At 47.0% G+C, this 12,759-nt stretch overlaps 1 protein-coding gene across 2 annotated transcripts in view; it reads left to right on the plus strand.

Moving 5' to 3' along the window:
• PHLDB3 (pleckstrin homology like domain family B member 3) overlaps positions 1-12,759 on the plus strand; it is a 134,011-nt gene that overhangs the window by 90,153 nt on the left and 31,099 nt on the right. For both annotated transcript variants that reach the window (XM_030211489.1, XM_030211490.1), the window contains exon 11: positions 1,023-1,203. In XM_030211489.1, the coding sequence (XP_030067349.1) occupies positions 1,023-1,203 (181 nt within the window). The remainder of the gene's footprint in view (positions 1-1,022; positions 1,204-12,759) is intronic.

Consider the following 12,759-nt stretch of genomic DNA (forward strand, 5'->3'; position numbering starts at 1 on the left):
GAGCATAAATGTAGACGTTCAGCTGTGTATGCTGGACCACCTGGAGGAGAATATCCCTTATCCTTTTTGCGTCTATCAATCTGCTGTCCTGCCATTTTCTGCCCCACCCCTGATACCTGAGAATATTTCAAAGTCCTGTTGTCACTTCATGCTGTTTGACCTTGCATTTCTCCGGGAGCTCAAAACTGTGCTCACCCTCTCTGCAAACTGACTTTGTTCTCTTCCCTATTTGACCCTCTACCATTCTCAGTAGAGGAGCATCTACATAGTTGATGGATTTTTGCACCTAATGTGTAATCCTACACTTTTGCACCAAAGGTTCCAAATCTTGATCACTCGTCCATTTTTTTTCAAGTCTTCTTAAAATTTTCCATCCTTCCTGGGTTCTCTGTCCTTTTAAAGATATTTGTGTCATCTTGCAGACAGGCATGCTTTATGGCGTTAAGTCTCTCTACAGTGTTGCCCATAGAAGCCAGCTCTGTGGGTGCTTCAGCACCCCCAGTATTGAGAACATTCCTTGTACATGTCCACTGGGCTTAGCACCCCAATAATTTTGAAACGTTGGCTCCTATGTTGCCCATAAAGATATTGAAAAGAACCAGTCATAGGCTGTCACCCTCAGGCATTCTCTAGTTGCTTTACCCTCAGTACTACTACTACTTTTTAGCATTTCTATAGCGCTACAAGGCGTACGCAGCGCTGCACAAACATAGAAGAAAGACAGTCCCTGCTCAAAGAGCTTACAATCTAATAGACAAAAAATAAAGTAAGCAAATCAATTAATGTGTACAGGAAGGAGGAGAGGAGGGTCCATGGACCATCACTCTCTGAGTTCTGTTGCTTAACTGGTTTGTCACCCAAATTACAACTTTCTCTTCTACCCCCATACTGGCTAGTTTGTTACCACCTCTACTGCACTGCCTTCAGTCATCATTTTTGTCATCTCGTCAATGAATGTTTATCAGACACAGCCTCTCCAAGCAGCTCTAACCTCCTAATGCTCATTTTCTTTCTTGTTTTAGCTGGGCTTCTGGCTCTCCAGCTGGTGCAGCTGGAAGGTGTCCAGGGAAGTGGGCAATTGGCTGGAAGCTCCTCTTTGCAAATGACTCGGCTTCAGACCCCCCTCCTCCAACTCCAGAACAGACATCTCCTCAATGGGTCTGTCATGAAGACGTCACTGGGTTCCTCCAGACTGCAATATGGGTGAGGAGAACTATAGAGCTTCCCCGCTTCTAAACCTGCACCCTTCCTCCCTTCCTCCTCAGTATCAAAACAGTGTTCTTTGAATGCAGTCGTGTCTTTGTCTCTTCCATGTACCTCCTTTTCACCTCGTCCCCCTCGTCTTTGCCTGGATCCTTTTATTAAACCAGCATTAAGAATTATCCAGGGATGATATACCTCTGCTTATGGGATTGGATTGCCTCCTTGAACTGGCCAAGGAAACTTATTTCTGCTAGCCCACTTCCTCTGTTACCACTTTTATCTCCCACCCCTGGCTACTGTCTGCCCCCATTATTCCTGTGGCTCTCCCTTTACTCTCTCCTTGCCACTGGGCTTCTGTTTCTACTGCTCTCCACACCTTGGATTCCTCTTCTTCAACTGACGGCCTTCTGTTTCACTTCCTGCTATCAGTCTGTTCTGTCTTCCTTTTCCATCCCTGCCTTGCTTGAGGGCAATGGCCTTCAGTATTCCGTTGCCCTCCCTGGTGTATACTGCTGGCAGAAGGAGGCAGCAGGACCACAGCATGGGCCGGGAGGCGCCTGCAGCTGCTTCTCCTGTCTACAAAGCATGATGGGTCATTCTGTTCCAGAGAACCAATCAGCAGTGGGAGGAAGGAGAAGCAGCCAATGAAAGTACTTCCACTACTCCATTTTTGCTGCTATTAGTATAGAGAAGAGAAAGAAAAGAAGAAGTGAGAGCAAGGAGAATAAAAGAGGGCGGAAAGGGTTGAGCAATGGGTGGGGGGAGAGGACTGAGAAGGAGTTGAAAGAGGGAGAACAAAGGGGGATGAAATTGGGGTGAAGGATGGGCTCTGGTGTGAGGCCAGCTAGTGAGAGAAGAAACATAGTCAGTTTCTTCATAGGACTGCTAGCTGTGTAGCTGAAGCAATCATTTGGTTGGGGTTAGGGAGAGAAGAGAACAGCCTGAGGGAGCAGCAGTAGTTCTGGCATGGGGGCCATCTATCAGATCTTCTTCTGGAACCATGCAATCATGAGAACTGAATTCAGCCATTCGCATTATTGTTAAGCAATGGCCGTGGCTCCCTCCCCCATAATGGCTGAGAATGCTGCTTCCAATGATCTCCATCCCACTCACAGGTGGATGATCAGAAGGAAACGCCAGCGCTAGAGGCTGTTAGCGCCATACTAGCGCTGGCGTTTGCTACCGCCCCATGATCAGAGTCCTTGAGCACGTGAAACAACACACTCGAGGGACTCTAGAATTCATTGCCAGAGAATGTGGTAAAGGCGGGTAGCTTAGCGGAGTTTAAAAAAGGTTTGGACGGCTTCCTAAAGGAAAAGTCCATAAACTGTTATTAAATGGACTTGGGGAAAATCCACTGTTTCTGGGATAAGCAGTATAAAATGTTTTGTACATTTTTGGGATCTTACCGGGTATTTGTGACCTGGATTGGCCACTGTTGGAAACAGGATGCTGGGCTTGATGGACCTTTGGTCTTCCCAGTATGGCAATACTTATGTACTTATGAGGGCTCTGAACGCAACTAGCATGCAAATGCATGCAAAACAGGGCTAAACATATTCATCCCCAATGATCAGCGATCAGTACGCCAAAGATTGGGTCGCTGGCTGCGGCAAACCCTACGCCAGCTCCGAGCTGGCGTTAGGGTTTGCAGATCATTGGGGAGGAATGGTTAGCCCTGTCCAGCATGCATTTGCATGCTAGCAGGCCCCCATTCTCACCAACAAAGCAAACCTGGACCCCCTCCAGCGACAGGGGGCTGGAGGTCCAGTGGACCTCCGGTCCTCCCGACGATCCCCCTCCCAGGTTCAGGGAGGGCTAGAGATCCGGTGGGTCTCCAGCTCCCCCCTCTCCAATCAACATTTCCCAAATGGTCCCTGGTGACCCAGTGGATGACCAACCCCCCCCCCCCCCTCGAGCGACAGGGGGGCTGGAGGTCCGCTGGACCTCCGGTCCCTCCGATGATCTCCCCCCCAGGTTCAGGGAGGGCTGGAGATCTGGTGGGTCTCCAGCTTCCCCAACTCCCCAGCAAATGGTCCCTGGTGGTCCAGTGATCAATCCACCCCCCTCCCTCCCTACCCCACCACCCCCCTACCTTGTGGGTTGGAGGAGGGAGATAGCCTGCCTCCCTCCTCTTCCTTCGACATCACAAAATGGCTGTGCCCAGCCCTGCCCAGTGTATCCTGGGATGCGCTGGGCAGGGCTACAAACCATATAAGGGAGAAACTATTTTAGAGCACTGTTTGGAACAGCGCGGGGCTTTTGATCATCCACTTGTCAGAGAATAATACCAAACTTGAACTGGGAACCTTCAACAGGCAACGTACAGCACTACCACTGAACTATAAGAACATAAATGTTGCCATACTGGGACAGACCGAAGGTCTATCAAGTCTAATATCCTGTTTCCAGCAGTGGTCAATTCAAGTTACAAGTACCAAGCAAGATCCAAAAACAGTAAAATAGATTTTATGCTGCTTATCCTAGAAATAAGTAGTGAATTTTCCCCAAGTCCATCTTAATAATAGCTTATAGACTTTTCTTTTAGGAAGTTATTCAAATCTTTTGTAAAGCCTGCTAAGCTAACTGCTTTTTTTTTTAAATTTATAGAAGTCTTTATTGAACTTTGTTGATACAAAACAAAATATAATCATCCCATTACAATGCAATGTTGAAACAGATATCTTCGGGCAAGTCGAACATACAGAACACTCACAAATAAGAAACAGTGGCCTATAATATGTATCAAGGTTATAATAACTTCCAAGTGACCTTCAACCTTTTTTGGTTTTATAGAGCAGAAGACCCCCTCCCCCCCGAGCAAAACCCCACCCCCTAATCCCCCCTTAGCCCTTCCCCCACCCTCCCTATACCAATTCCTATTACTTCCTCATATCACTCAGGCCAAGTACACACATCCCTACTTCACATTCAAAAAAGGCTTCCATATCTTTTCCCACCTAGGTAAGGTATTCCTTTTAACTGCTGTCAATCTCTCCATTTCACATATAATAATGCACCTTAAGTTATCCATCGTACCAACGACGGAACCAAGGGTGACTTCCAACTCTGCGCCAAGTTCACTCATGCCGCCTGTAAAAACCCCCTCACCGGGAGCCACAGTCCACATAAGGCCTTCTGGTCTTTGCCCAAGTAGGAAGACTAATGGATGCCACCATACAGGTCTGCCCATCCAAGCCTGGAGCCGAGACTGCACTCCCTTCCAATACACCTTTGCTTTCGGACAAGTCCACCAAATGTGTCCCATGGTACCCTCGGCCCCACATTTCCTCCAACAACTTTCCATAACCTGTACGAACATATGATGCAAACGCACCGGTGTGAGATACCACCTGTAAAATACTTTGACAGCATTCTCTTTCATAGACACCGACCTCAAGGAGCTCAAGATCCCCTTCTCCAACTGCAACCACTTCTCTTCTGGTAAAGTAAAATCTAATTCTTTTTCCCACTTCCTCCGGTGTGGTGATGATGGCTTTTGGCGCGCGACCAATGAGGTGTATAAAAAGGTAATCATGCCCCGCGTACTTTGGAGCCTCACACATACCTCCTCCATCGGATGCGCCTTCCTCCGCAAACATTCCACGTACTCGGGCCCTTTCAAGAAATGCCACAATTGCAAATAGACATAATAGTCACTAGGTCGTAACCTAAAGTCTTCCATCAATGTATCAAAAGGGACTAAATCCTCTCCCACATGCAGTTGACCCAACATGTCCAGTCCGGACTCTGCCCAGTGGCCAAGAAGCTTGTGTCCCACGCCCGGCCCAAACAAGGGGTTGCCCACTATGGGTGCCAAGCCAGAGACAGGAGCCTGGCGCTCCAAGAACATATGGTCCCAATAGTAGAAAGTTGTTTGTACAGTCGGGGGAAAACATTCGACCTGTCCTCTGTATTTGTTGGGAAGCCACATCAAATGTCCCAACCTGCGCGTCCCCACCAAGGATTGCTCAATGTGGACCCATAATTTGTGAGCTTCCCCTCGAAACCACTCAACCGCCGACCTGGCCTGGGCGGCACAGTAATACCAATACAAGTTAGGCACCCCCAGACCACCAAGCTATTTATGCCTATACAGAACCGCCTGCGGTAAGCGTGGTCTCTTCTGATTCCATATAAAACGTAGCAAGCGATCTTGTAAACTAGACAAAAAAGGCCGAGATAATCTCAGAGGGAAAACCTGAAAAAAATACAATAGGCGAGGCAAGATATTCATTTTAATCACTGCTATCCGGCCCAGCCAGGATAATCCCATGTGCATCCATCTGTCCAGGTCTCTATACACCGCCTTCTGAAGCGCCAGATAGTTAACAGCAAACAGCTCCGACAAGATCGCAGGTATCTGTACCCCCAAATACTGGATTGCTCTAACTGACCATTTAAAGACAAATGATGTTTTCAACGCCTCAAGCATCTGCGGTGGCACCCCCACTGCCATCCCCGCCGACTTGCTCTCGTTAAGCTTATATCCCGACACCCGAGAATAGTCCTCTATTTCTTTCAACAGGTTGGGCAGAGAGATTAGTGGGTTGGTCAAGGACAGGAGCACGTCATCCACGAATAGCACAATTTTGTACTCCTGTAACCCCACCCTTACCCCAGTGATGTCAATATTCTCCATTATAGCCGCCGCCAGTGGTTCCATGGCCAGAGCAAACAACAGGGGAGAAAGGGGCCAACCCTTCCGGGTACCCCGCCCCAGCGTGAACGCGCTCGAGTTCCCACCATTAATCCGAACACACGCCTGCGGTAAAGTATAGAGAGCTTGAATCCAGGACCTGTACAGGGGGCCTATCCCAAATCTATTCAGAACTTTATCCAAATACCCCCAGTGAACTCGGTCGAAGGCCTTTTCCGCATCCAGTCCCAATAACACCAACGGACAGGCCCTCGACCGAGCTGCATATAATAAGTCCAAGGTTCTACGTACGTTGTCCATTGCCTGCCGCTTTGTCACAAAGCCCATCTGATCCGGATGGATTAAAGTAGGCAGCATCGCTCCCAAGCGGTTCGCAAGTACCTTGGCCAGGATTTTCACATCAGTATTTAAGATAGATATAGGGTGGTAGGAAGCACATTCCGTGCTGTCCTTATCGGGCTTAGGTATAACCACCACCCAGGCCTCCATCATAGACCTTGGTAGGGGCAACCCATCTCTTACTGAGTTAATAACCAACATCAGATACGGAGCCACCTCACGAGCAAAAGTCTTAAAAAACTCATTGGTGAAGCCGTCTAAGCCAGGCACCTTGCCCGTCGGCAGTGCCTTGATAACCTGCAACACCTCATCCAGCGTCACCGGATCATCCAATTCTCTTTTCTGCAATTCCGATAGCATCCCCAGTCCTCGAGCCTCCAGGTATCGGTCAGCCCCCCCAGTCTGCACGGTGGCATCCTCTTTATACAAAGTCTCATAAAATTGGGCAAAGCGCTCCCTAATCTGAGCAGATTTGTGTAACATGACTCCCCCCGCATCCTTCACTCGCACAATATGTCTATCTGTTCTCATCTTTCTAAGTTTCCTTGCCAGCAGCCTCCCAGGCTTATTGGAACCTTCGTAATAAACCTGCTTCAACCTTGCATGCACAAATTGTAAGCTCTCCTCATGCAACGCTGCCAGCTCCAAACGCACATCTTGCAGCTTTCGAAAGTCAGACACCCTTCCTGTGGCCCTATATCTTTTTTCTAAATCCCCAATTTTCTCCATACATTGAATCAAGCGTTGTTTATGAGCTTTGTTTCTCTGACTAGCACATTTGAGAAAATATCCTCTCGAGACTGCTTTAAAAGCGTCCCATATGGTTCTCAAGGATGGCCCCGAGTCCATATTGATCTCAAAATACTCCTTCAAAACAGGGAGGAAGTTGGCAACAATCTGCGGATCTTGTAACAAGGAATTGTTAAGTGTCCATCTTCAGTCTCGCCTCTCCTCCCTCAAAGAGGGGATGATTGACCAGGCCAGAGCATGATCCGAGATGGTGATATGACCAATGAAGGAGTCCCCCCCCCCCCCCCCCCCCCCCCGAAAGGGTTTTATCAAGGAAAACATAGTCTAGTCTAGTGTAGGAAAGGTGCACCTGAGAATAGACGGTATAGTCCCGCCCTCTCGGATGGCGTATTCGCCATCCAAGCTAACTGCTTTTAATACATTCTCTGGTAACGAATTCCAGCATTTAAATACACATTGTATGAAGAAATGTTTTCTCTGATTTGTTTTAAATGTACTACTTAATAGCTTCACTGTATGCCCCCTAGTCTTAGTATTTTTGGAAAGAGTAAACAAGTGATTGACATCCACCCTTTCCAGTCCACTCATTATTTTGTTTTCCATTCCTTTCCTAATAATACCTAACATTCTATTTGCTTTCTTAGCTGCCGCTACACACTAAGCAGAGGGTTTCAAAGTATCATCACTGGGCTGTCTTAACCACAAACACTTTTAAACTAGAAATAATGGCATATTTTCAACTATGCAATCCTCATTTTATATAATTGTTTTAAGAAAGAGTTTTTCAAATCTCCTTGAAATATTATGCATGCATTAAAATCAATACCTTTGCAGTAAGCATTAGGAAATTTTAAAGAAACAATGAGACGCCACCAAAGGCAAAGCATGGTTTGCATTTCAGCATCACCGACAGAGCCGAAAAGCCCTTTTTTGTAAAGGCGAGCACTTCCAGCTATGTTCCAGAACTTGACATGTTTAATTCCCACAGATACAAACTGCATGTCCGAATCTGGATAGAAATCAACAGTTAGAAGTTTTTTCCATATGGCCTCTTTGCTTGCCACTTTGGCACTTGTTCAAATCATGAATACAGAAAGGCCTAAGAACGTCAGAGTCAGAACAAGGTCCACAGAGCCCAGCATCCTGTCTTCTCTAGTAACTAGTCCAGGTTTCAAATGTCTAGCAAATCCAAAAAGTAGATTCAATTTATTATAGCTCAATTTAAGGGATAAGCAATAACTTTCCTGATCTACTTGACCAATATTTTTTTTATATTTTTACCTCTAGGAACTTTCTCATTTTTGAACCCTGCTATGTTAGTCGCCTGACCACGTCCTTTAGATTCCATAGATAATGCTTGGTGAAAGAAATATTTATTTTAGCATTGCTTGAAAGCAGGGCCACCGAGAGGGGGGGAGGGCAAGATTTCTCTGGCCCGACCTCCAAGAGGGGGACCTGGTGCTGGGGTCTGTCTCTCTCCTGCTCCTGTGTGTCGGGAACCAGGTGATTGTGTTAACACGATAACCCAGGTCCCAGCATACAGGAGAAGGAGAGTGAGAGACCGAGGGAGGAGCAGACGCAGGAAGGTAAGGGGGGTGGAAGGCAGCGCTGCAGCGGCTGCCCTAGTGGGGGGGGGAGGGGGACAGCTGTGACCTGAGGGGGTGTGGGGGGGCGGCAGTGGCCCTGCCATGAGCCCTGTTCTGTCTCTCGGTGGCCCTGCTTCAAAGGTAAAACAACCATCACAATTTAACTGATCCACCCCACTCATGGTTTTATAGATTTATAAATGTTATAAATTTCTATTATATCCCTTCCTCAGGAGCTTAGCCGAGATTGGGTGGGAGGCGGGGCTGGTGGTTGGGAGGCAGGGATAGTGCTGGGCAGACTTATACGGTCTGTGCCAGAGCCGGTGGTGGGAGGCGGGACTGGTGGTTGGGAGGCGGGGATAGTGCTGGGCAGACTTATACGGTCTGTGCCAGAGCCGGTAGTTGGGATGCGGAGATAGTGCTGGGCACACTTATACGGTGTGTGCCAGAGCCAGTGATGGGAGGCGGGGCTGGTGGTTGGGAGGCAGGGATAGTGCTGGGCAGACTTATACGGTCTGTGCCCTGAAGAGGACAGGTACAAATCAAGGTAGGGTATACACAAAAAGTAGCACATATGAGTTTATCTTGTTGGGCAGACTGGATGGACCGTGCAGGTCTTTTTCTGTCGTCATCTACTCTGTTACTATCCAGCTCATAATCAAAAGTGATCGCCGGCCATTTCCCGACACAAATCGGGAGATGGCTGGCGATCGCAGAAAAGCGGCAAAATCGGTATAATCGAAAGTTGCTTTTTTTGACAGCATCGCTGCTTTCCCGTCGCCTCGCTGGCAAAAGTTCAAAGGGGCGCGAAGCTGGGACATGGGCGGGTATGGGCGTGGCTACCAGATAGCCGGCTTTCGCCGATAATGGGAAAAAAAACGGCGTTAAGCAGTAGTTCACCAGGTTTACTTGATCCTTTTATTTTCACGACCAAGCCTCAAAAAGGTGCTCAAACTGACCACATGACCACCGGAAGGAAGCGGAGATGACTTCCCCATACTCCCCCAGTGGTCACTAACCCCCTCCCACCAAAAAAACCTCACTTTAAACACTTTTTTTTCCAGCCTGTATGCCAGCCTCAAATGCCGTACCCACCTCCATGACAGCAGAATGTGTTCTGTCCTCCGACAGCCTTTTCCTGCTTGTGATGTGACACCTTTTCTGTTATTTGCACTGCAGAGTCACATCAGCAATGCATTGTGGTGGGTGTAGGTATTGGTAGTTGGTAGGCTCTACTCTTCTGGTGCTTTCCCCCTGCTTACTGGGTCAGAGTGTGCCCTGTTTTGTTTCCTGTTGTAGTCCATGCGGTAGTGGCCATTTTTGTAAGCCAGTTTTAGTTCCCTTTCCTGTGTTACCCACGTTAGAGAACGTAGTTCTTACCTTGAATGGTGCTGAAAGAGGGCATTGTACACCATTGTGCCAGTTCTGACCTACTGCTCATCTTAGTACCAGGGGACTCTTTGCCAGTGAGGCACAACCTCTGATCTGCAGTTAACTGTGAGTAAACGTGCTTATTCAAATAAAGGACTTTTTCAAAGAGATTAGTCTTCAGGTGTCAACTGGTGTACCAAAGTTATACAGAAGCAGTAAGTCCTAGAGGCTGTATGCAAGTTTCTGGAGCAGTTTTAGTGGGTGCAGTACATTTGTGAGTAGTGGGTTTTGGGGGGGTTGGGGGGCTCAGCTCCCAAAGTAAGGGAGCTATGCACGTGGGAGCTTTTCTGAAGTCCACCGCAGTGACCCCTAGGGAGCCCGGTTGGTGTCCTGGCATGTCAGGGGGGCCAGTGCACTAAAAATGCTGGCTCCTCCCACGGCCAAATGCCTTGGATTTGGCCGGGGTTTGAGATGGCCGACATAATTTTCCATTATCGCTAAAAAACGAAGCTGCCCATCTCAAACCCCGGCCAAATCCAAGGCATTTTTCTGGCCGGAACCGTATTATCGAAAAAAAAGATGGCCAGCCATCTTTTTCGAAAATACGGGTCTGGCCAGCTGTTTGCGGCACCGCAAAAATACATTGCCGTCCATGTATTTTGCCGGCGCCGTTCGATTATTCCCCTCCACGTTACTATGTTCTCTGTCATCTTTTTTTCATAGCTAAAGAGCTCTAACCTTTTTAGCCTTTCTTTATAAGGGAGGTGTTCCACTCCCTTTAACATTTTTGTCACCCTTCTCTAAACCTTTTCTAGTTCAGGTACATCCTTTCTGAGATGTGATAACCACAATCACAAAATATTCAAGGTGTGGTCACATCAGAGACCTACACAGAAATATAATGATATCCTCAGTTTTGTTCAGTTCTTCTTTGAATAGTTGATAATATACTATTTTTTTTGGCAGTTATGGCACACTGCTGGAAGTAAAGTATTGTCCACAATGACTATAAGATCTTTTTCTTGGGCCATTACTCCTAACCTAGAACTCACCATTTTGTATCTGCACAGTAGTAGAAGACAGTAATCTCAAATTCTTAGGTGTAATTACTGTCTTTTTCTTTCTATTTGACTATAAATTTTGCTATAGAAAGAAAAGTTGGAGCATTTTTTGGCATTTCTTTCTGAACTATCCAGCTCAAAAATAAGGTAACTGACGTGTCGTATAGCAGCTGAACTCATTCAATCTACGATATAAAGATTCAATGTGAAGAAATGCAAAGTGATGCACTTAGGGAGTAGAAATCCATGGGAGACATATGTGTTAGGCGGTGAGAGTCTGATATGTACAGACGGAGAGAGGAATCTTGGGGTGATAGTATCTGAGGATCTGAAGGCTACGAAACAGTGTGACAAGGCGGTGGCCGTAGCTAGCAGGTTGCTAGGCTGTATAGAGAGAGGTGTGACCAGCATAAGAAAGGAGGTGTTGATGCCCCTGTACAAGTCACTGGTGAGGCCCCACCTGGAGTATTGTGTTCAGTTTTGGAGGCCGTATCTTGCTAAGGATGTAAAAAGAATAGAAGCGGTGCAAAGAAAAGCTACAAGAATGGTATGGGATTTGCGTTCCAAGACGTATGAGGAGAGACTTGCTGACCTGAACATGTATACCCTGGAGGAAAGGAGAAACAGTGGTGATATGATACAGACGTTCAAATATTTGAAAGGTATAAATCCTCAAACGAAGCTTTTCTGGAGATGGGAAGGCGATAGAACGAGAGGACATGAAATGAGATTGAAGGGGGAAAGACTCAGGAAAAATGTCAGGAAGTATTTTTTCATGGAGAGAGTGGTGGATAATTGGAATGCCCTCCCGCGGGAGGTGGTGGGGATGAAAACGGTAACGGAATTCAAAAATGCGTGGGATAAACATAAAGGAATCCTGTTCAGAAGGAATGGATCCTCAGAAGCTTAGCGGAGATTGGGTGGCAGCACCTTTGGTTGGGAGGCGGGGCTACTACTGGGCAGACTTCTGTGGTCTGTACCCTGAAAATGGTAGATACAAATCAAGGTCAGGTATACATATAAAGTAGCGCATATGAGTTTATCTTGTTGGGTAGACTGGATGGACCGTACAGGTCTTTTTCTGCCGTTACCTACTATGTTACTATGTAACAGAAATCAACAAAATGCAGTTATGTACATCAAGAACATGGGCTGTATGCCACAATAATATGCTGCTTTGATAAAGCAACATTTGAATGACTACGGATAAAGTGAAATTGCTTATTGCAATTACGGTACTCTAACCTAGAGCAATCACTTTTTCATGCCTCAGGGCAGATGTAAATGTCAATGGTTAGAATTGTTTTCCTTGACCTGGAGCGCCTTGGAAGATGGGGAATCCACATTAGTATGTTAGGTCCGCCCATATTATGCCCTTCCCCCCTAGCACACCTCCTTCTGGGTGTCTGTAAGTCAATTAAAAAATGACGTTTACGTGTTCAAGCCAGTCTTATGTTTGGCAATTAAAATTCAATGCGAAGAATTGCAAAGTGATGCACTTAGGGAGTAGAAATCCAAGGGAGGCATATGTATTAGGTGGGGAGAGCCTGATAGACACGGACGGGGAGAGGGATCTTGGGGTGATAGTATCTGAGGGCCTGAAGGCGATGAAACAGTGCGACAAGGCGGTGGCCGTAGCGAGAAGGTTGCTAGGCTGTATAGAGAGAGGTGTGACCAGCAGAAGAAAGGAGGTTTTAATGCCCCTGTATAAGACGTTGGTGAGGCCCCACCTGGAGTATTGTGTTCAGTTTTGGAGGCCGTACCTTGCGAAGGATGTTAAAAAATTGGA

Source organism: Microcaecilia unicolor, chromosome 8 (genome assembly GCF_901765095.1).
Source record: "Microcaecilia unicolor chromosome 8, aMicUni1.1, whole genome shotgun sequence".
NCBI classification, from domain to species: Eukaryota; Metazoa; Chordata; class Amphibia; order Gymnophiona; family Siphonopidae; genus Microcaecilia; species Microcaecilia unicolor.